Source organism: Strigops habroptila, chromosome 4 (assembly GCF_004027225.2).
Source record: "Strigops habroptila isolate Jane chromosome 4, bStrHab1.2.pri, whole genome shotgun sequence".
NCBI lineage: Eukaryota > Metazoa > Chordata > Aves > Psittaciformes > Psittacidae > Strigops > Strigops habroptila.
In genome coordinates, this window is record NC_046358.1 from 27,011,812 (window position 1) to 27,035,999 (window position 24,188).

Genomic DNA, 24,188 nt, shown 5'->3' on the forward strand with positions numbered 1-24,188 from the left:
TTCCGGGGGATGACACTTCTCCCGGTCCAGCCGCGGCAAGGGAAAGCGGGCAGGAGCTGGGTATTGTTCGCAGCCCCCCTGCTGCTTCAGCAAGAAAAACGTATTTATCTAGAGCGCCAACAGGCCGTTCCCGGGCGGGACGGGGCGAGAGGCCGCCGGTCGTGGGGGGGCTACCGCAGCGCCGGGCCCGGGCCCGGACCCGCCTGCGCCCGGGGGGGCGGCCGGTGCGGGAGGCGCTGCCTGGGGAGGCGGTGCGGGAGCCCCGCCACAGCTGGCTGCGGGGGGAAGGGGGTGTTCGGTGCGCAGATGCCCATGGCAGGAGGCGCTGCGGGAGGCACCGCCGGCCCCGGTCCCCGCGCTCCGCTCCGCCCCGCTGCGCACCAGCGCTCCAGCGATCCACCACCCCCGACCGGGCGGGCGGGCGGAGGGAAGCAAAGAGAGAGGGAGGCAGGCGGGAGGGGAGGGCCGCGGGGCGGGGCGCGGCGCGGCGCGGTGAGGGGCCACCCCCCCCACCCGCTCCGCTCCGCGCCCGCCGTCGGTGCCGGTGAAGGCGGCGGTGCCCGTGCAGCTGGCTCCCGCCGCCCCCCTCAGCCCGGCCCCACGTCCCCATGGCCGGGCAGGAGTGGGACTGGTTCCAGCGCGAGGAGCTCATCGGGCACATCAGCGACATCCGAGTGCAGAACCTCCAAGGTAAACCGACACCCCCGGAGAAACCCCTCCCTCCGCTCCGCGCCCCTTCCTCTCCCCGTCCTCCCTCCCCCGCCTCCCCCCGTGGCCTGCCGCGGGGCTGCCGGGGGCTGCCGTGGGCTCCCGGTCCCCCCGACGCGGGCGGTGCGGGGCCGGAGGAGGAGGACGGCGGAGCCAAAGTTTCCGCCGAGCGCGGCGCCGGGCCCGCACAGCCCGCGGAGAGCCCCGGCACTGGGGCGAACGGCACCGGGCCCCCTCGGAGGGATGGGGCGCGGGGCTCCGCGGGCGCGGGGGATGCGGCGAGGCACAGCCCGTGTCCCCGCCCCGGGGCCACCCGTCGCCACACACCGCCGCCTGCTGAGGACCGTCGGGGGGTGTAGGCTCCGCTGACGTCGCTCCCTCTCGGGGTACAGCGCCGGCTGGGGGGTGCGGAGCGAAGCGAGCGGTGCTGGGGCTCGCCCTGCCTTTAGCCGTTCTTTCTCCTGGAGCCTCGCGAAGGCGCCGGGGAGCCGGGGGCAGAGCCCACTTCGCCCGGGAGATGTGGAGGCACTCGGCCACAGTCAGGATGCGGGTCCAGGTCCATATCGGCGCAGTCTGAACGGAAGCCGACGGCTATCTGCGTGCTTAATTTAACGTCCCTCTTGTGAGCTACTGTTGAATAAACATGGGCAGAGCTTATGGATAAGTCATCTGCGAGATGCTGTCCTATTCTGACACAGGCTGTGGTAGTGGAAAGGATGCAAATACCTAGGTTTGAATGTAGTTCGGTATCAGTATGGCAGTTCCTCCAAAGTTATGTTTGCCCCTCGGAGGCTGACTCTTCTTGATTGGCAAGGACAACAAGAATCGATGAAAGAAGAAACAGCAGCAGTGGTTTATGGGAGAATGATTGGTTTAATGTAACATACCAATCTCAATCAACAGCTCACACTATACCGCAGTGTATCTTCATGTTCCATAAAAATAATAGACTTGAATTATAGGTCATTATCTCTTCCTGTTTATGCTTAATGATATTAAGGCACTGTCTACTGGCAGAGGCAGTGCAGTTGCTGGAAATAAGTTTTGGTTTGGCTTGATTATAGCAGATGTATAATTTATCAGAAAAGAGACTCAAATTAGCCGTTCTGTCATCTCTGATGTTGTATTAATGCTGTAACTGCTGATGGAGGCACTCCACAACATTTTGACCTGTATCACCATAACCACTGAAATTCAGATCTTGAGTACTGCTGATTCCAGGTTGAACTCCCCTTCGGTTTTGACAGTCTCTCATTACAGTGTAATTCTACATTTCTGACTCCTGGCTCTGTCTTTTTTGATTCTCTGTGGTAGCATGGTTGGCCTGTCTCTGTTTTCTACAGCTCCAAGCTGTAGCAGTTAAACCTGGTTTAATCCTTAATTCATGGGCATTTTTTGAGACGGAATAGAGAAGAAATCTGTTCTTAAAAAAAATAGTATGGTTTTGGCTTTGCCTCTCAGCCATTTGTGTAAGAAGGAGTTAAACGCATTTCCCTTTCTGGAACTTAAAATGCATTTACACAGATGCACTATAGGACTAAAATTCCTATAGTCCTGTAGGAGAATGTCATCCTACAGGGCAAATTCCTTTGAATAATATTGTGTTCATGAAAAAACCCTCCTGTTCCCCTCTTACCATACAAGAGAGATAGTTTAGTTGTCACCTTGCTTGCACTACTAAATAGGGTTTAAAGAAGTTTTATGCCCCATGTGGGCTCTTATAAGGGAGAAAAGGTGTTTGTTCTAAGGTGCTGCTCCAAAGCAAGTGATAATATCTATCACAGTGTACATGATTTGTAACACACTATCTTCTAGAAATGAAAAACATTTTGCAGATGGTGAGTCTGATACTCAGGAGAGTGTGATTTTTGTCACTTGGGAGCTCAATGGCAAAGCATGGTGCTTCTCATCAGGATGGTTTCTTGTAAAATGGCAGCATATGCTCTATGCTTATATGTAGTAATTAACTTCTGCTTTATAATTCAAAATTCATTCAAAACAATGTGATCTGAATCACTGCTAGTATCATAGTCTATCAGTTGTAGAGTGAATAACAGGTTTGATGTGCTAGAAAGTCACGATTCTAGGATGAAAACCTAGCTGAGGATGATGCAGAGGTTCCAGCAGCACCATCAGACCTGCTGCAGGGCCCTGCTGCTCAGGGCCACACGAAGGACCTCGGGTAGGGAGGATCCCTGTCAGCTGCAGCATCTCCTGTGTCTGCAGTGCTCTCTGGCAAGACTGGCTGTGTTAGGGTAGGTGCTATGAAGTTGATAGTTTGTCTTATTCCAGAACACTCCCTTTCAATGGGACTTTTTTCATATGTGAAGGTGCTTTCTGGTCTCTGGGAATCCCATGATATGAATGTAGTCCCAGGAGGGAGTATGTTGTAAGGAGAGGACAGGAGGCAGCAGTTAAATATTTGTGGATATGAGCAATGCATGAAAACACTGGCATGTATTTGTGCAGGGATGGAGACTTCTGCTGATACTTGGAGCCAGTCAAATATAAGGTCTTTCAGGTCTGGAAGGCAGATAGAGTCATTACAGTCATGCTGCGTCTGAGCCATCCTGCCCAGCAGCCGATGGAAGAGCCCAAGGAGATAAGCCCAACTGGTGATGACCATAAGAAACAGTACCAAAAGCATGTGAGCAGCCTAGCTGGTATTAAAGTTTCTGCAGGCATGATACAGCCATCTGCTGCAGCAGTTTTCCATACCCTTTCCGCCTCCTTTTTTAAAAGCTAAAATTATTCATTTCTCTTCAAAAGTTCTTCATTATGCCTTAGCTAAGCTGTAGAGCTCTGCTGATGTAAAATACTATTTGAAGATGGCATATGCTGTTTCAGTCTGTTGCATATTCCCTCTCTAGTTTGGTAGTTCCACATCCAGGAAGGATCCAGGATTCCAGTTACTGGGAGGTGTCTGCTCTCATGGAGATGTTTTTGCAGTGGTATGATCCCACCAAATGGAGATGTTCTAGGTACATGTGCTGGGTGCAGAAGCAGCCTCGGGAACTATATATTCTGTCATGTAACCGATGAGAGAAATTATGGCACGTGTGGGGTTTTCAGCTTTTTCACAGGGAGACTAGAACTGACAGCCAGGGGTGAAATTTGCCAAATGGACTAGACTTGGGGGGCGGGGGGGGGGGAAGGGATAGTTTAAAAAATGGAATTATGTCTTGATATTTAGGCATAGACATATTATGATGGGCTTTTATTTCCCTTTCCATCAAGATCTGAGATTTTCCACTTTGTTTTTCCCATGGAGGAAGTGATAATTCAAAGCTGTTGCAGGTAAGTAAGTGATGCTAAAAGCCAGGCACACTGCTTTAGTTCTTGACAGAGGTAATTTCAGAGAGCAGAAGAAAAAGTTACAATCTGATGGAGGAGAGGGGAATGTAAAGAGGGAATAAACATCAACTATGGTGATGCACAGACCAAGTTACTCACTCCAGGTCTGTTTGGCTTCTAAATGCATTTAAGAAACTGATATTCTTCTGCTCTTTTTTCCTGCTGCACTATGTTCTCCATAGTGCATTTCTCCACATACCGAAAGAGAAAAATGAAAAGCCTTTGCACAAAGTAGGAGCACATCATCAAGCATTGGAATGCTCAATAATTAATTTCCTGTCAGGAGATCGGTTTTTTCTCTTTCTTTCATTACAACACCAGCAGGAACATTTTGCTACAACGCAAGAATATTTTAAAATCTTCCTTACTGGAAGCTTGATTTAGGATCATCAAAAATACACTCCCTTATGTGGTGGATTGCACTCACTAGAAAGAGGCAACATCCTCAGCAGGAATCATTCTCTTTCAGATGTTTTGGTCCTGTGCTTTGCAGTAGTCTGAATGTATGTTTAGTAGTACATATCTTTCCTTGCTTTCCTTGGAAAGAAATATGTGGAGATCAATATTTGTGCAGTCAGATGTTTTGTCCATCTCTGGCAAACAAGTGCTGTTACCATTTAAAAGTAATCATGATTTGAGTGTTCATTTTGTATATTATAATAGAGTACATGGGCTGGGAGTGTGGAACTCTACCATTCTTCTATCAGAGGACTAGACGAAGAGCCCAAAGTCCTGCTACTTGTCATTTTGCTACTCAGAGTTTGATTCAGAACCCACAGAAATACATAGATGTTTGTTCCTTGATTTCAGTAGATTTAAATACTTTCCTGAGTCTCAGGCTTCCTCTGCTGAGGGTTGCATGGCCTTCAAACTTATCTGGAGGGCTACATGGGACTATATTGTGTTGTCAGAAATAATGCCTCCCCGAAAAGGTGACAGGCTGGAAGAAATAAATTGATCAGTACCAGCCCCACTGGTTCCCCATTCTTGCCTGAGTTTGTACCTTTGGGTGAATCACTCAGTCATAATCTCCTAGCACTCTCTGATTTTGCCTATCTTCCTGTTTGGATCATTAAGATCTAGATTTTATAACTATAGTTGTCACCGATACCTCAAAGGAAGCTGAAGTTCGTGTCAGGTCCCGAAGCCTGTGTCTTAAGAGATAATACATAACGCTTAACTCATAAAAGTTAACTCTGGCTGTGAAAGTATCTAGATAGCTTTACTTTTGGGGGTTTAGGCGTCTCTCATGGACAACCAAAGACAGGTGCTATAGTCAGACTTGTTTCTCTCTGTATTTTTGTTTATCCATTTGTGTATGAAGCATAATTCTTAAGACTTTTGTACTTAACTACAGAGAGTAATAATTTTTTAAAATTACCAGATACAGCAGCATTCAGCTTGTTTGCTATAGTCTGATGACTTTCAAACACATGGAAATTTTACAAATAGAAGGACACCTTTGTTAATGTATCCATTCATTCTGACAAAAATAAGGTGCTGTAACTGTTCATTACTTTAACTCCTCCATAACTTGTCACCATATTCAGCAGGATTTCATTCTGGCTGTACACATGTTCATTTCATTGGAGCTCTTTGTAGATTAGGGTGACATTTGGAAAGATTAAATTGCCTGGAGAACCTTAGACAAATCCCTGTAGAACCACAAAGTGATCCTATTCAATATAAAAGTGGAGATAAATAGGCCTGTGAGTTACAAATGCGAACTCCCAAATAAAGATTCAAATCTGGGTATAAAGAGCCAAACATCATGCTAAAAACATAAATCTTGTGGTGGGGATGGTCTGTGGGAGGGCACTCTCATACCTGACAGTGTTTGTCAGGAATACAAGGAAGACTTACCTGCTCCTGAAATAGGAAAACCTGGCAGTGAAATAAAGGAGCAGTGAGAGGTAAGGCAAAGTACAGATTGCACGTTTCAGCATGCAACTATAATAAGGTCAGTGGCTAATTTCTCTAACAAATTAGAAGTCTGGGCTCTGTGTCCCATTGCATGGATGATATTACACCGGATTCAAATAATGCCCAGTAGCTCTGCAGTCAAGTGAACTTTTACACCCACGTATTAACACTTCATCATGTGAAAGACTGTGTTTGGCATCCAAGCATGGACCTGGCTCGAGGCACGGGGTTGATCTGCTGTCACTCGCTAACATCACCTTCTCTATCTTTCGTTGGTGAACTGTTGTTCAAGCACTGACCAGCCTCAGTGTTAGGAGAACTGGTGACAGACCATACCACTTGCCTGAAGTTGGATGGCATTAGTTTAAAAATGAGTTTTCAAAACACTGTGTTAAAACTAGCGCTGATTTAAAAATGTAATATACTTATCATAGTTTCTTCTGCTTGCTTTTTGTTTTTTCCACTCAGCTTGGACAGAAATTCATATCATTTCCTTTCTCCAAAAGACAATTTCAAGGTTATGTCACTTGAATCCTGAAGTATGTGTAGCATTTACTTTGAAAATATACGAAGGGATGACTTGATTTCGTTTCTCCACTTTAAAAAAGACTTTTCTGTTCGGCTAGAAGAAGCAACCTTGGCTATTTTAGCTTGTCAGTGTTCATTTAAACATCATTTGTTTATGTCCCTTGCTGTTTAAACTTACTGTTATTATAGAATGATTGTTCAGTGCATATGTCTAAAGGGAAAGAGCAAAATATTACCTGTCTTGTCATCTAGAAGTAAGAAATATTCTCAAAATTATGTATTCAGGAGAAGAAATTACCAGATAAGCAGTTACATTTGTGTCACTGCTGGGGTGGTGAAGGGCTTCACAGCATCTTTCAAGAAATAAGGGTATTTTTCTACATGTCTGTTTACCTGCTATTCTATTTTTATGTCTCCACATTAGTTAAATACAGGGACTGTACGTGGAGGATTGCAGGATGAATTTTACTTCATTATAATTGCTGCATATTTCTGTTCAAGCAGCTGAGCTGTATTTTAGCTATAGTTTGAGGCTTTACAGCCATGAACACAAGTTTATATCCGCATCTTCTAAGGAGGCTCGTAATAGCAACAGCCTGGATGTCTAGAGAGAGAATGCCTGTGGACATGTAAGTTCCAAGCAGAGATTATTTTTCTTACAAAATGAGAAATCCAACTCAATCTGAAAAGATGTTATCAAAAACACTGAATTGTAATCTGTATGCCCATTAATTCGATGGCATGATTCAAGAAATATTTGTTGAAATAGTGTAATACTTTGAGGGATTCTGTTAATTATTTTCCGCTATTCCAGACATGTATTAAAATATATTTTATGTTGTAGCATCTTTAAAAGTTGCTCATGATACATATCTGTGTAATTCAGACCCAGTGTGTGTATGAACAAGGAGATGCCTTGGTTTTTGTACTTTTAATGTTAGCGTCTTTTACTGTTTATAGTCAGAAATGAGACCTTTCTAGACTAGTGGTGTTGATTTGCTTTGTTATGCTGGTTTTTATGTTTTTCTCTTTTGGTAGTATAATTCTAGTTGTTTACAAAATAAATGCTCACTCAATGTATGCCACAGGATTAATTTCAAATAGCAACATTTATATTCCAGTCCTTGTTGTCTTTAACATATGTATCCCTTTGGATCTTCATCCTGTCCTAATTAACACCGGGGATGAGTGCATTTTGTAGTATCCCATGCTGGACAAAGAATTCCCTGCTCTTGTGCAGTGTCCATTACCAGGAAACATGTCCATTCAGTGATGCATTTAGATTTACACACCAGCCAGACCTCAGCTGTGCAATGCAGATCCTGCAGGCTGTGGTGCTGCCTTCCTTGCTTGGTGATGCTCTGTATGCCTGAGTCCATCCAGAGCCCTGCTAAACTCAGAGATGCTCTACCCATACCTGTGAAATGGCCCAGCTAGATCAGGCAGTGTCACCAGGGCCTTCATGGGCACAGGGGTTTTAAGTAGAAAACCAAATTTTGTCTGAAGGCAGTAAATCATATTCTAGTTGTTTGTACTGGTGGGTTTGTGGCTTTTTGGACAACTGGACTTCTCAGTTTTTGTTTTCACTTTTGGGTTGGGTTAGAGACTTGTAGTTGGTTGTGAAATGAGTCTCAAGCGTCTAACCACCAGCACAGTGTCGTGGTGCTCCTGTCCCCTCCTGGGACCACAGCATGGGTGTTCCATGTTTTAGCCAGATTTACATGGAAGCTCACATTTACGTCTTGCACCTGAGGAACTAAAGCTCTCTCAAATGGCTGTTGTTCACTGGCTCAGCAGTTGCAGTCTCCAGGTTAACAAAGAGCCCTTAGAAGAAAGTATTTTGTATGTTGCACCAGGAAGAACGTAATTATAGGGAAGAAAATTAACTTCAAATAAACTTCGGATAAATTGCTTACATGCATCTCCCACCACCACCACCCAGTTTACAGTTGCTGTCAATGATAACATGGCAGGTCTTATTGTTTTGGACCTGTTCTTTAGGATAATTCACTTGTTAGCACTTCTGAAATCTGTGAAAGGCCTCAGATATGCGCTAATCATGCAATTGCCTCCTAACTCTCCAGTGCTTATGGCAAGCTACATTTTTATTCTTCCAGCTGTTTTTCCTGTGTTTTCTTCAAGAAACCCAAATAACAGTACAATGAACCCCTCAGTGATCAGGCAGTCATGTGCTATTCATATGCTTTTGGAGTCATATCACAGCCTGAACTGTCCATTTCACGGGACTCCAGCTGAAGCTCTGAATTACAACCAAAGCACCTGGGACTGGTTACGTGCATGGGTTTTCTTTCTGTTGTGCACTAATGGTCAGATAGTACTTTGCCATTTTGGTTTAGTCTTTGCAAAGAACCCTCTAATGTATACCAGTAGGTGTTTTGTGCATGCAGTTGGTGTAGTTCACATCTAAGAGCTGATTATGCTTCTCTTGGCTCAGTGAAAAATGGGAAGGGCAAAGGAGCCCTGGCATTGCAACAAATGAAGGCAATGCCAATGAAGATAACTTTGTTAAAAACTGATCCTTCATATGACTGCATCTGGACACATGATTAAAACTTTCTGGTTCTTACTGATGTTCACAATAAACATGAACTGCAGTTATAACTTAATAAAGATATAGTATTTATAAATAACATAGTATGAAATGTCCACTTCAGACATATTGTCTGGGATATATATAAGGAAAGAAACATAAATCTGTCTGGGCTGTTTGCTCAGGGAGAGTAACAAAGCAAATGGAAGTAGTCAAATAGGGAAGAGAGAAAATCATCAGAAACCTAACGATGACGCAGGAGGGACTGCGGCCAGACCTTCATGTGATACTTAAAATTGGTTAATTGTAAAAATCCTGCCCATATTAGAAGATGAGCTTTCAGAGACAAAATTCCAACTGATTTTCCCTTTTTGACAAGAGACTCAGTAGGCCTATTTCTGGTACAAATCCTGAGCAATTCCAGCAGTTACTGTTCAGAGTACCTGGGAAGCATTCGATCCCTGTCTAAGTTCCACGCCAGGTAGGGAACTTCCTGGCCTTGATGATTAATGCACCTGAACAACATCTAGTTCCTGTTACTCTCAGGGCTTTTTTTGTCTTTTTGTTTTCTTTTAAAGATCTCCCTGGATACAGGGCAAGGAGTGATTTGAAATTACAGGGATGCTTGTGTGAGTTTTTCCATTTCTGCCCATTATAAACAAAAAAGTTGTTAAGGGACCTAATGTTGGTTAAAAAGGGCTCGTGCTCAGGCTTCTTCCAGAAGTTAGTATGGATTATTGACCTTGACTGAAAGAAGACAGAGTATGGATTTTTGCTGGCTAAGCTGCGTTTCTTCTTTTGAAGGTAGATGGTCTTTTTGATGTATTCATTGCTGGCCTTTAAAAACTTTAAAACGTTGTGTGTTTATCAGAAGGATCAAAGAAGATACTATATTTAATTGTCTCAAAAACTGTGTGTATAAAGAGGAAGCACCATGTTTTCATTGTTTGTACAGCTAAGGGGCAGAGTAAAGTCCTTCATCTATAATGGTGCAGCTGACAGTATCACTCATCATGAGTTTATTTTAATTTAAGAACCCGGAGGTCGTACCAGTGTGAATACTCTGAAGTCGGGAAGTAGCTGTGAACCTGTTTCACAGGTAGGAGCCCGTGTCTGCAGGAGAAGGACAGTACATGCTTCCTGTCCAGTCCCGGATATCACAGAGGAGCCATCCTCAGGTGCTGAGAGATCCAGATGTAGCTGGGGGGCCTGGAAAGCTGATACCCATCTGTCTCCCAAGACTGTTTGGAAACTAAATTGATGCAGGAAGTTATATGCAGATTTCGTTTCAACCAGTCTGATCTTGGCTACCTTTCAAGTCCTTGACTTCCTTTCCTTTTAGGGGAGGTCTAAACATGGTTTTATTGCCTATCACACAGGTGGCTCTACAGCGTTATTATTTTTTTTTTTTTTAGATGTAAGATCCAAATTTTTTCATGCATATTCAGTCCTTCACTTTTCATTTGAGACTGATTACAAAAGACAGTTGTAGAGGTGGTCTGGATGCCTAAAACAAGCTCAGATGAGAACCCTATGTTGCGTCATTCAAGCCAGTAGACAGCTTTGTCATTCAGGCACTTAATTATGAACTGAATGTTCACTTGAACTCTTATATTCCCAGTTCACTAATGAGCGAAAACTTAGGAAGAGTGACTGACCACAGAGTTGCTGCAGTTTGGGCTCTTCGAGCCAAAGTTTCCACTCATTTCATTTGTCACACTAATGATCAGGTTTGGAGGCTAAACACAGGAGGCGCATGGAAAACACAGCTTAATGTGCTAACGTGATGTCCATGTGACAGAAAGATTGGCGTGGGCTGCCCACTTGATTTTGGCTTGCTGGTCCTGCTACATGTGTGTGTTCTCATATGCTGCATCCTCACAGAAGGATGGGGCTGTTATGGTTTTGGAAGTAGCATTTAATAACTGTGGCTTTACACAGAGGGTCCAAGCTTGAGTTCTGCTACTTGGATAATATTGATACCCATATAATATGATGATGCTCACTGGTAATATAAGATTTCTTTCCCACTGCTTTGCATTTTACTCGACTAAAATTGAAATGTGTTCTTATTACATTCTAGCAGGGATTTATTTCTCTTTTTTTAGCGTCTCATGGTTTTGATGTATTTCTCTAAATGACACCCTTGTGTTAGGGTTGGGGATCAAAGGCACATGAAAGCTAGAGGATTTATTTCGAAGTTATCCAGACAACCTAATTACATACTTTTCTGTGTGTGAACATGGAAAGTTTTGGTGGAGCAGGCCTTGAACCTTGATATTCTCTTTTCAAGCTGACCATTGTAACTGTCTGATCAAATTCCTCTCTTCATGCCTTTTCTCTCCTTCACTGTCTGACATGGTTAGCAAAAGCTAACAATGTCATCCAACAATTCACATGAACTGTAATACATATATGTTGCCCTCTCTATGGTAAACTTTTACAACTTGATGATTCACATGAAGCTACAAACCCATCTTTTGTCTCAGCATGTGGTGTTCACATGTTTGGTGGCAGGTGCTTCCTTCTGGGTTTGCTCATGCTTGTTGGTGTTCTCCCCAGTGCACACCAGTTGGTGTGAAGGCTAACTTGAGTGCAATCAGATTTCATTTTGGCTTGGCTTAGGGCTTTTTTTTAAATGCAAGAAGAACAAAATGTTTGTGAGATGGAATCAACCTGCTTTCTTCTACTTCTCCCTATTTCGAGGATGTATTTTCTGAAGTCTCATGTTGATCATCTTTATGAGTTACCATTCATCATCTTCAGGTGAAACCTTTTTTTCTCCCCAAGTGCTTTGGAATTACCTCAGTCAAGATCCAAATCAGCTGTGCTTGCTCTGCCTCTTTTTACTATGCTTTCAGTTCACTGAGTTTGTTCCAGGAGTTTTGTTTGCTTTGGTTTTAGTATGTGTTGCTAGAAAGGAGATAAGGTGGAGGTGGGGAAAGAAGAAAACTTGCTGCTGTAAGCTGGAAGAGGTTAATTCATGATTAGCATCTCCAGGAACTGTAATTTGTTTTCTTTGAGGAATGTATAATAATAAAAGCTTTCCGTTTGCATGCATAACTGAATCAGATTACATTTTATCCCAGCCTGAACTTGCTGTCAAATCATGCTCTTCAGTTCTCAGAATCATCTAAATGTTATTTTAACAGAGAGCAGTGCTATATCCACTGTCCTGAAACCCTGTCTCCCTTGTGCAGGGGTCTGAAAGAGCTTGATGGGGTAGAGAGGAAGACCAAGGGAGAGCTTGCTTAGGGCATGGATGAGACATATTTATTTTGCATCTACCTAAAGATGTCTGCCCTGGGCGGTTATATGTTCTGCAAGCGGAGGAAGTCAGAGAGTTAACAGAAACAAATTAGAAATAGGAGAGCAGTCGGATTCTGTTTTTCCTTACTGCAAAGGTCATAGAGGAATGAGGCAGTTAATTGCCTCACCTTGAAATGTGGTTTATAAATGGAAGCTCTGTGATACCTGAGTGTGTAAGCTGCCTTGACTTGAAGCCAGTTGAAGCCGGTGTTTTGTGGAGTTACAGCTTGATAAATAAGCCATTCTGACCTGCTCCTGGGAAACTCCTTTCCTTCTTTGTTTTCTTTTCCCAGTTTCTAAAGCTCTTTGGTATTTGCCTCCCGATCTCCATTTAGGCTTGGCTTAATGGCATGAGCAGAGGAAAATATGCTATTTAATCTCATGATTCTTAGAGATGAGTTACTAGTATGCAAAGGAATGAATAGATGACAGGTGCTTTGCTCAGCCCTTTCCCCCCACTTTCTCAATCTTTACTCCCACCGGAGCACGGGAAGTGCTGAGACCTGGTAACTCCTGAAATAGCCTCAAGTCTTCCCTGGGCAGGGCCTTCCCACTGTGCACGGGCGCTATCTTGCGATCAGCATGTGCGTAGGAGCTGATCCATTGCTTAAGGCTTCTTTGGGAACCCCAAAGAACAATAATATCCTATTGACTAGGATTTTGCTATTTATATCCATCAGCTGAGCAGCCGCCTCCTCTGCCTGCTCCCTAGTTACCAATCTGGACCATATTGTCAGTTGCATGGTTGACAATATGATTTTTAATTTTAAGACAAATTTGCTTGAGAAACTTAGAAGGGCAAATGCATTGATGAAGAAAGGTATGAGCTTTTCGTGCTTTGTTAACCTGCTAGCTTTTTGGACATCAGGCGAAGAGGCTGATAGGAAGCTAACCTAAAAATAAAGGCTATCATTAGAAAACAGTACAAACCTTTAGCAAAGAGGAAAACAGTTCAATCGCTTATAGGTATGTTTGTGGAAAAGTGCTGATATACACCTGTCAGATTAAAGACCGAATCCCGACACCCACATACTTTTCCAGAAATGTATTCCTTTCTTTCTTCTTTCTTTCTTATCCCCCGCCATATTTTTCTGCAGCAGATTTTCAGTCTACTTGAGTAGAAAAGGTGTCACCTTCTTCCAGAAAAACCCTTCCCTGGCTTTGAAACATAGGGAAAAACATGTCAAATTTAGCCTAGTATTTTCTAGGCTGCTTTTTTAAAGGTAAACCTTTTAAGAGAGGCTGTACAATTTCCTTCTAAGAGAAAAAATACAGTCAAACCTGTGGGAGTCTGCTCTGGTGAAGTGAAAATAAAGAGTAGAAAGCGATTATTTCACTGTGAGCTTTTATGAAGATTTTTTTAGGCCCCTATCAGAAATAAAAATGTGTTAATAATGGGACTCCAGTTATAAAGGCCAATTGCTTTGTCTCCAGTATGGATAAACCCCATCACAGGGAGAGGAGGTTAAACCTGGTCAGAATCAGAAGAAGCCACTGCTCCAAGTTGGAGCTTATTTTTTGACTGTATGAACCACGGGTCACATAGTTCTTTGGTGTCGCTTCAATGCCATCCTGCATGACCAGAGACAGTTTCTTTTTTGAAGACCTTGCTAGTTTATCCACCAGTGAAGCACCGTATAGCTCTTGGCTTACCCGTTCCTTCTTCCGCGCACTTCGGGAATGTGATTCTGCACAGCTTCCCTCTCCTGTGCTACCATTCCCCAGCTCTGCCTTTTGAGGTTTTCTACTGCATATATACACCCTCCTTGTTAAAGCACTGCAGACAAGATACAGGGCATGCATAGTAGTTTAACGTGAACTAGGAATACTCAGAGAAACAGTATTTTTTCTGAAACCATTTTTTAATTATAGTGAAAGCTTTGTACTTATAGAAAGTTTGGAGTATTTTTGGTACCATCTGGATACCTAAGCTTGGACAACAAATCACTTCTGCCATAATGACGACAGTGTACAATACTGTGTTCTTCTAACCCGTGTCTCATTAATGTGGAAACACATGGATTTTCCTGCAAAATGTTGATTCACCATCTGTGCTAGTATTTTTTGTATGGAGTGAAAGACTGCCCTTTGTGTTGCAATTGTAATGGACCCATTCTGCTTTTACTAACTTCTCTGCCGGTCACAGAAAAAACAAAACTACACCAAGCAGTACATACTGCTAATGCTTATTTACCTTACTTCCAATGTGAGAGCTATCAAAATTTATTAAAGGTAGACCTCACAAGATTAAGTGACATTTTGTTGTTGTTCTCACTTTGCCTTTCCCATGCTTTGGCTTTAATTTGTTTATTTGGGCTGTAAACCCCTGGTCTTGGGGAAACTGTGAATTCCTTGTGTATTCCTTGTAGATATCAAAACCTAAATTGGAGATTCTGTAAAGGACAATAGCATTTCTAGAGTTTAAATGGTATAGGCAGATTTAAAATAGTATAGGTGAGAGTTGCCCATTGAATGGGTTGCAGCTTGATTTGAGTTGTGTTTCACCTCAATTATCAAGTGGCATAGAGGTTATTTACCTTCAGAGTTAGGCATTGGCATTTTGAGTCCGGTCTAAGTTTGGGGATCCTCAGCTTCATTGTACTTCTCCACTGATGTTTGAACTGCTCTTTAAATTCTGCCTTTATTGTAAGGCCTTTTAGATTTACGGATTAATAGTTAAGATTCTTACCTAGAAGGTGTTGCAAGGCAGTCTGTCTCTTCACCATCAGGCGATTTGAAGTGTCACCAAAAAGATGTTATACTTGCTTTGAAACTTTATTCCATTATCATATAATTGGTAGCTTCATTCATACTTACAAGTACTGATGGTTTCCCATTAAACCCAGTGATCTTCAAGCATCTAATTTTGTCTTCATCTCTCTCAAGTGCTTCTGCTTTTTCATATTCTTGATGCTGAGAAACAGCTTGGACATCTTTAAGTTAGTAAATAAACATAGTAGCAATAAAAATTTAATCTGCTTCAGTAAATTCATCAATGTAGTATGACTTTGCACGGTACAATTAAGGGACAGATTCTGTTTTATTGCACTTTCAGTAGTTTTACTTCTGCAACCTTCTCCTTTATGGAAGATACTGATTTGCATTTTATTAAAGAGTTATTAAGATAATTTTGATACATCACTAGATAATACCAAAGGGGAAAGAAAGGGCTTAAAAAGAGATTCTTTCTGATGTGTTGTGAAAGGGATGCAGGGAGACTTCTCGAAGGATGCTGCAGTGGAAGACAGTTACAACAAGACAGCAAGAAGACTGCTCTGGAGAGGCTGGAGCCAGACAAGCTGGCAGAGCAGAAAGACAATTGATCCCCATGCTTTAGAGGCAAGTCCCATCTCTCTTCAGACACAGCAAATGACTCTTAACTGGATTCAGTAACAAATTGGAAACAGCAATAGTGAGGCCTTTCTTAGGTGCTTGAGGCTAACTTTGGTCCTATCTAACAAAGTAGAAGCAGCAGTGGCTGGTGGTGGTCAGCAGGATATGATCAGAGAATTGGCTGTAATAGCATTTTCTGAAATGGGAGAACGTGCATAGGAGATTTGAACATGTAGGTAGATGAAAGCCTATGATTTTGCCTGCTGGGATGAGAAGATCCAAGGATGTTCACTGGGGACATGGGGGAGGAGGTGGTTATGGCATAGGAAGCAAAAAGGTATTTTTATGCTTTGTTCATGACTTAGATCCCCCAAATTGTGCACATGTGCAAACCTCTGTAACTATAAGCTGTTACACTTGCCTGCTTGTCGTATTGATATCTTTGCCTGCAAGTAGGATCTGATTTTACACCCACTGAATTTTTTGCTGTTGAGCTCAGTGGGGCTAAATCTGGCTACTGCAGCGGAGGAGCCGCTCAGCTCTGCCTGTCTCTCTGCACAATGCTGCATGCTAAGGCTCTGAGCACACAGTGAGGGTCCTCCAAGGGCTACGGCATGTATATTTATATAAATATATCTGCCTGCAGCCTAAAAACCTGAATATACAGAAATATGTACCAGAATTAGATACAGATCCTACCTGATTAGCCTGATATCCCATGCACTTGTCCTTGGTTGGCATGTTGTCAGATGGGCCAGCAGCACATCTGTGCAAGAGGGGTGATGTGGAAGCCCCTAGGTGGATGCTACAACAGCTTTATGTGTGTATTTTCCTGGGTATAGGAGTCATTATTATGGCTTCTGGCCTACTTCTCAGCAAAGCAATTAACGAGTCCGAAAGGTCTTGCCTCAAGGCTCTCACCAGCCATGAATTATGCATTAAATTCTGTATCCTGCCTTCCATTTCTCTAACAGGATCTTTCAGAAGATTGTGTAATGTCTTATTTTCCCCTCATGTAAAACTGTGATAGCCCGGTGCCCAGATCAGAGGAACAGGAAAGCCTTCTCTTCACTTCTTTCTCCTTTTTCTTCTTTTTTTCAGGTGGTGTTTATGAAAGAAAATGCTTGTTGCCAGACAATAATATCTTCAGGCTGTTCAGTACCTTCCCATTTGCATCCTGAGAGCAAGAGCAATCTGGTGGGCATTCAGCTGCAACAGCTGCTGCCTGCCTGATACCACTGAAACATAGATTTAGTGTTTATTTGCAGTACCAGGGAGCAATGAATCTGGCCACTGCCACTCTGATATCGAGTAGCTAAGAAATAATGTAGAGTGCATCTACATGAATACACTCAAAAGTTAATCCAAATTAATTTCCCTGGAAGTTGATTAACTAAACCACTTTGGATGTTAGTGTGGTGGTTTCTCTGCAGAACAAAGGTGGCTGTACCTCAGGTGTTTATAGTTAAATGTAAACTGAACTAGGGATGCTTTTTTCCTCTGCTAGTAGTTTACTGGAGACAACCTGTTAGCAGCAAAGGTCTGTTCCTGCCTGTTTGAAGTTGATCGAAGTCCTGACAGTGGAGCTGGATGCAGAGCAGTCAGGAGGGTGGCAGAAGAGAGGACCTTGACCTCCGAGTTCAGACTGTTAGGCCAAGCATGTGTTTTGTATTGGGATCAGTACATGTGGAGCTGGGCTCAGGCACAGCTGCTGGTGCTGGAGGCTGCGCTGGGAGAGGCAGGCAGGGAAGCGGTTTAGCTGGAAAGGCTGAATGCAGAGCCCTGTCCTGCTGGAGCAGTGGGGCTGAGGCTAATTTGTGTGTAATTCTGGCTTTTGCATTTGTCGTTGCCTTGAGGCAGTGAGGAGGAGTTGTGTGGCTACTCTAAACAAAAATAGGCTAGGAAAGAAGTTTGTGTCTCACCAAGAAGCTCACTGAGGATGCCTGAGCTGCTCTTAAGAACAAGGATGCTGAAAAAGGGCCACATGTCTGTGTGTGTGTCTATGCTTACTTTACAGCTGACAAGGCAGGGTTATATACCTTAATGTGCTTGGTTCCTGGAAGCAGTTTGTTAATCCTCTCCCTTCTTTGGGATGCTCCAGGGAAAATTCTGCTTCCCTAAACTCTCCTGGGTAGCCCTACCCTGCCCCATAGCTATACATTACCTGTTCATCTGCTGATCTGGGGCATACAATTATTTCTTCAGCCTCACAGAAAATGCTCTCTTAATTCAGTGCTGTGACAGTGAATGTGGAATGAAAAATGGCTTTCAGCCACTTCAGGAGCTTGCTGCTGTTGCTTCTCAGGAGTCCCCGAGGAATCCTGCATGGCTGTGAGGGAGCCAGTTTGTCTCTCACATCAGTCATTTGGGATATAGTCCCACCCACGCCAGCGATGGTAATTCCAGGCAGTGTCAGCTGGGAGGTAATTTGGTCCCAAGGCCCATCGTTTGCTTCTGGGGATTCTCTGTGGATGCTGGGATTGCAGCATGTGGGGGTGGAGGAACTCGCAGATCCAATGCCCATGCTGGCAAAATTACACAAGCTTTGTTTCCAGTACCGGTGTTCCCATCCTTTCATTGCCTTTCTGCACTGAAAATCTCGATCAGTTACAAAAATCAGTTATAAACTGAGGCAGCTCTTGGACTTCTGCTATATGTAAAATTCAGTGGTTAGGATGAGAAATATTTGGGCAGTGAAGTTGCTGCCATGACATAAGCGAGGCAAGGTTTTTAGGGAGAGGTAATGTCTTTTATTAGGCTGGCTGACAAGTTGCTTTGTTGTTTTTCCAGCTCCTGTTTGGCCTAATAAAAGCTCCTGCCTCACCTCAGACTTGTTTTGGTGACGTGCTTATCTGCGTAACAGAAATCACTGAAGTCAGCCTAGTGCAAGTGGTCATGTTTCCAGACTGCAAACTATGAAACAAACAAATTCAATGTTAATTTGTATAAATCTGGGTTATTTATTGCCTTGTTTATGTTGCTTTTGTTGTCTAATTTGTAACCATTGAGAAAAAAAATTATGTTCTTTCATTTATACAGAGTAATGCCTTGAAAATACATCACTGCTTCAATAACATGACTACAAATAAGTAAGATTACAGCAGTGACTGACTGAGAATGAGAAGTAACCAGAAAGCACAGCCAGGGCTTGGCCTGACTGCAGTTGCAAAATGTGAAATTTTGGCCTTGCTAAGCAGCAAATGGATGGATTAAACTAAAACTGTAAATAGGATAACATTGTTTAGCCAAGCTGCCATAACCTGAGTTCTCTGGGGTCTGCCTAGTCCCTGAACAAAGTCCCCCAGCCGTGTTCCATGGTAAAAAGCAAGGCATAAAACACACCTATGCAGTTTGCAGGCTTGTTAGTAATTCCAGCATGTATAATGTACCAAAACAAGCAGTTTCGTTGCTTGAAATGTAAATATTACAAATCATACATACATTTTCCCTAGCTCATTTGACTGTGTTGGGCGAGGTCTATTTGAAGTTCATCCTATCTTGGTTGATTTATGCACGGAAAGTACTTGAGGAGTACTCCAGGGAGGGGGCATGAGGGAAGGCTGGGAGATGCCTGGGTGTTTCCCAAGCCCTTACCAGGCTGTCGATGTTGTTCCAGGATCAGGCGCTCCCAGGAGCAGCATTAGCATTGAATTCACCTTTTCTGCTCTTGTGATAGCTAGCATAGCAAAGTGGAAACGTACTTTAATTTACTGAAGCAAGATTGAATTTACTAACGTTTGGGAGAGCTTCAGTGTAAACAGTAGGGAGGTTGTTTGGACTGCTCACTTCAAAACTATTTTGGCAAGTGTTTCCTTGATGAAAATACAGTCTACTCCTATCTGCATTCACCGTAACTGCTGGTTTAGTTTACACACCTGGAAGGTCCTTTGTGTTGACTTAGCCCTCATTAAAGCTGTGCGTTTCTCATAGCTGTGACTTAATGGCAAACACCTTGAGTGATGTGATTCTTGAACTGAGCTGTCCTGTCCCCTAAGACCCCCGCCACTCTCTTTACAATTTTGGCTTAATGGGTGGCATTTCTTTCTCTTAAGCCCTAGCTGTCTGGAAGGTGGACCTCCTCAGCTGGTCGTGTAGACTTACTCTGGAGCTGTTATTTTTCCCTGGTTTTGATGGTTGTTTGCAGTACGTGACAATGTGAAATGGTAAATGTCGGGCTGGGAAAGGACTTTCATTTGCTGTGAGAGAATTAGGCTCCGTTTCTTGCCTCTGCTGTAACACCGCAGACACGGAAAAAGATCTGGGGCCTGCAATGTAAACATGGCAAACTGCAGTGTAAACCCTGCTGCTACCGGGATGGCAGGAGCAGCAGGGGAGAGGCAGAGGTCCCTGATTTCCTTTTGACAGAGTCAGCAAACACTACTCCTTCTCTGCCAAAGGGAAGTTGCCCCACTTGTTCGCAGGGATCCCCTGGTCACGTCAGCCCATGTTTAGGCACCACACACGGTATAAGAACAAATAAAAGAGCAGAGTGTTCTCAGCTGAGCCCCCCCCATCCTACATAAACTCTGCCTTGTTTAGGCAGCTTGGCTAGTAATTTTTATTTCATTTTGCTGGCATAAGCTCCTTTTTCTCCTGTGGTGTTTATACAAGAGTGTGATCCATCTATTAATTTCATGTGGTCCTTGCTCGCTGTGTCTGCCTTAGGAACCTCCAGGTTTGCACGTGTGCACCATCCGTAAACTTACCACTGATTGTCGAATTCCCCTTGCCACTGCGTATTCTGAATTCAGTCTTACCTGCTTACCCACATTCCTTGTTTTCTTTCCTAAAGCAGATTAAATATCAAGTGCTTATGGACAGGTAAAACTGCGTTTGTTAGAATTGAGTTAATCAGGTTAATACTGAATTAATGGGACAACTAAGTGAAAAAACCCCGGTATGGTTGGGATGTTCATCTCTGGAGCAAGGCACGATGCTCTAACTGACTTGGCAGAGATCCATCATGTTTCCAGTAGGCCCAAAGAGCATTTTGCTGTGGAAAAGAACAAACTCTACCAATTCTGAGTTTCTGTTAATCTAAAAAAAAACCCCCTTGTCAGGTGATTTCAGTTTTTGGCCTTTTTTCTATGTTGATACTTTGTTCCCTTGGCCTCTTCTTCCCCATCTCACCAGCCTGTAATCATAAAGTATCATTAAATATCATTAAATAACTTCTAACAGAGTCAGAGCTTTGGTAGTTGCAAACCTGTCCTTGCAGACCTTATTGCTTTTCATAGCAAGGCATGCAAGCGTGGAGCAGAAGGCAGTTCTAGTCCTCCTCCCACGTCAAAGAGAATTTTTGTGTGCAGAACTTGAATGATACTCAGAATGTAACTTTGTTCTAGTGATGTTAACTGTTTTTAAACAACCACTGAAGTGGTGTTGCCAAAAAAACAGTGGAAAGCACCCACAACACCCGCTCACATAGGTGCTCTTTTCAAGAGCTGCCTGGCTATGGTCTCCCTGTCCCTCCTACCTTAGCATAGTGTGCCACCTTGCACATTGCTAAACCATGTTGACCTTGTCTGGAAAGAGACTGGAAGTGCTTCAGGGTAGTGGCTTGGTGTGTGTGTGTGTATAGCTATGCAGTCTGGATCAAACTCTCTTTGATTTTAAGCTCTGCTAATAATTAACCCTCAGCTTGTAGTAACTATCCACCATAATGATAACCACACCGCTGGCTCTCGTCCAGAAGGTTATTAGGTACGTGCTACACAGCATATCCCTCCCACTCTGTGTCTGAGAGTTGATGTCTGTGAATGTGAATGAATGTGAGTCTAAAGTAAGGACACTTCCTAGTATCTTTTTCCAAATTCATTACTTTACAGGCAGATGTCAGTTCACCTACCCTTTGACCTGTTATGTCAGGCTTGGGGAGCATTCTTCTTGCAGAGACTTCCTGAAAGCTCTTGAGCACACATTGTGGGCTGTGCTCTTGTGTTTGCATTAGTGATGGTGCTTTTTTGTGTCAAACTGGTTTGGCTTAAACTGTGTGAGATTAAGTCCACATCTGTTTTATCTAGATCATTTTTTCCTTCTTCCATGTTATGTGAGGGTGGTTAAGCAAAACAGTAGTTGGGTCTCTCTGTTTCTAATCACACTTTCTCTCCAACTCCTTGAGGTATGGAAGATGCAAACAGGCAGTAAATGTGTTTATTGCTGCCAGTCACTGATGCTTTGGCAGCTCATGTAGAAAACATTACTAAGAGGCACAGAAATTAATGTAATTTTTCCTTAAAATATCATCTACTTTAAATATCATCTGCTCTTGCTGGTTGGATGTTTTATTTCCTTTGCCCTAGCTGCATTCCCTCAACTGATTGTCATCAGAGCTGTAATCCTGGCACAGTTGATTCAGCTGTGGAGCTGCGTGATTGACATTGACCCACGTTCTGGCGGCTGAAACTCAGCAGGGGCAAACTTTTCATTGCGAACTAAAAAGAGCTCACACAGCCTAGAAGGGGGAACGGGAGCAGAATACTCGTCTTCCTGCTGTGCCTGCTGCCTGACCCAGTGTGGTGACCCCACATCTTGCTCCACATCCTGGGTCTCCCAAGTAGCCAATTTATGGCCTCTCCTTCAGTGCATGTGTGAAGTAAGGAGAAAACTGAGCTGTAGTTAATCTCGCGTTTCTAAGCAACCAGGTAATTCTCTGCAGCCGATGTCTAAAGAGAAATTCCTGTTTTCCTGCACCCCTGCTCAGCTGTGGTGGAGGATATCTTGCTCTCTGCCTTCTCCAGCTCTTGGGACATGGGGACCTGGGGCAGTGCTGTCTGAGGATGGTTACAGCTTCTCAGCATTTCTCCAAATGTTGTGGGGGAGGGCAACGAAGCACAAAAAGGGAGCTTTGTTAATGGTCTGTAACAGGTAAGGGTGTGTTCATTGCAAAATCAGTAGACTAGAGGAAGTGCAAAAAGTTTGAATGTCTCATCCAGAGCTAAACTGACATAGTCAAAAGTGGGGGCTTCCTCTACCCCCAAAAGCAACAAAATGTCTGAATAATGTATTGCAAATCCTGTCTACAGTGAAACCTCTGTTAGCTGTGAAGTTTTTGTGATAAAAATGACTGAATTCTGTTCTGAGTCTGTTTGAGCCCCTCGGAATGACTTACAAGGGATTAGCCTTTTATTAATAAAAGATTTCTGAACTTGAGACTGTAGAAATAGGAGTTAGAGGAAATATAGATCAAATGAGATCTCCGAGCTTCTCTGCAGTCTGAAGAATGTGGACGCCTGGTTGGGGCTCCATAATAATAATAATTAGACTCTTTTTTTAAGGAAGCCACACGAACCATACAAAGCAGTTATACTGCAGGGACCTAAATCTGCTCAGCTCCACTAGTGAAGGTGGCATGTAGTGAACCCAGAGGTGTGCTGGAATAGTGCAGGAAACTGGACAATTAACCTGAGTCCCAGCCCCAGTGGGGAACCTCAGCCCCTGCTCGGCGAAGCAGGGCTGGAGAACTTCAGAAATGCTCCTATGGGTCCAGGGACATGTTTCTGTCTTGCTGAAGGCTTCCCATTTGACCACATATAAATGCTGGTTTGACTGGGTGGAAAAAACAAGGAATACGATACTAGTCAAAAGGAGGGAATATAATTAAGTAGGTGTGCCTTGGCCATGTTCGACAGATGCATCACTATCTTGGGGTTTGGGCTTTTTGACTTGCCTGGTGGTTGGTAATCTGAAACTCAACTGAGGACCAGTCCCTGTTGTCCTATGTCCTGTGTATTGACAAATATGTGCTACTGGCCACTGCTGCAGATGAGATTCTGGGTCAGATGGATATTTAGGTCTCATCCAGCCTTACCACTGTCCAGAAAAGTGCATGCTAAACCACCCTGCATGAGTGTTTTACAGCTTGGTTAAACAGATGCTGGGAGCACATTTCTTTAGAATAGATTTACAAGCTTGATGCATTTAAGCCTGTATCGAGCATGCATTTTTACAGGGTGGCGTATTGGAGCATGTAATCTTTTGACAATATCACTTCAAGGTGTATTGGATTCCAAGTTGTAACTTATAAGAAGGGTACTCATGAGGTGGACTTGCCTTGGCTATGTACCTCTTCACTGAGCCCAGGAGAGCCACAGAGCCATTCTTCTGTAATGGCAAAGTAGCTTCTTCCCCAGCATTGCCCTGGCACTTAACTGGTTTGCCTACTTGTAACACAGCTAGACACATGTAGACAGGAATGGCTGTCCTGCCCATCTTGCAGCCTGTGCACAGGCTTGCCTTACACAGCAATGCACAGAGGAACACAACCAGGGCTGCCCAGAGCTGGACAGTTTTTATTTCAAGGCAGGAAATGCTGTCAGGGCAGATTACATGAAACAGCCAGGAAATCTTCCAGTGAACTCATTTTAATCTTGGGCCTGGATATGTTTTATCTCTTTTCATGTAGCCGTAGAAGAGCGTGTATTGCAGGGCTGTGTGTTTCACAGGCTTCTGCTCCAGTTTCAGTTGTGCAACTAACATCAGC

At 43.6% G+C, this 24,188-nt stretch overlaps 1 protein-coding gene across 2 annotated transcripts in view; it reads left to right on the top strand.

Annotated features, from left to right (window-relative positions):
- Positions 1 to 484: 484 nt before the first annotated feature.
- The window catches only part of CLMN (calmin), a 76,855-nt gene continuing 53,151 nt past the window's right edge, over positions 485 to 24,188 (top strand). The window contains exon 1 of one of the 2 annotated variants that reach the window (XM_030483829.1): positions 485 to 690. In XM_030483829.1, the coding sequence (XP_030339689.1) occupies positions 609 to 690 (82 nt within the window). In that variant the 5' untranslated portion in view covers positions 485 to 608. The remainder of the gene's footprint in view (positions 691 to 24,188) is intronic. The other variant, XM_030483830.1, reaches the window with a different exon arrangement.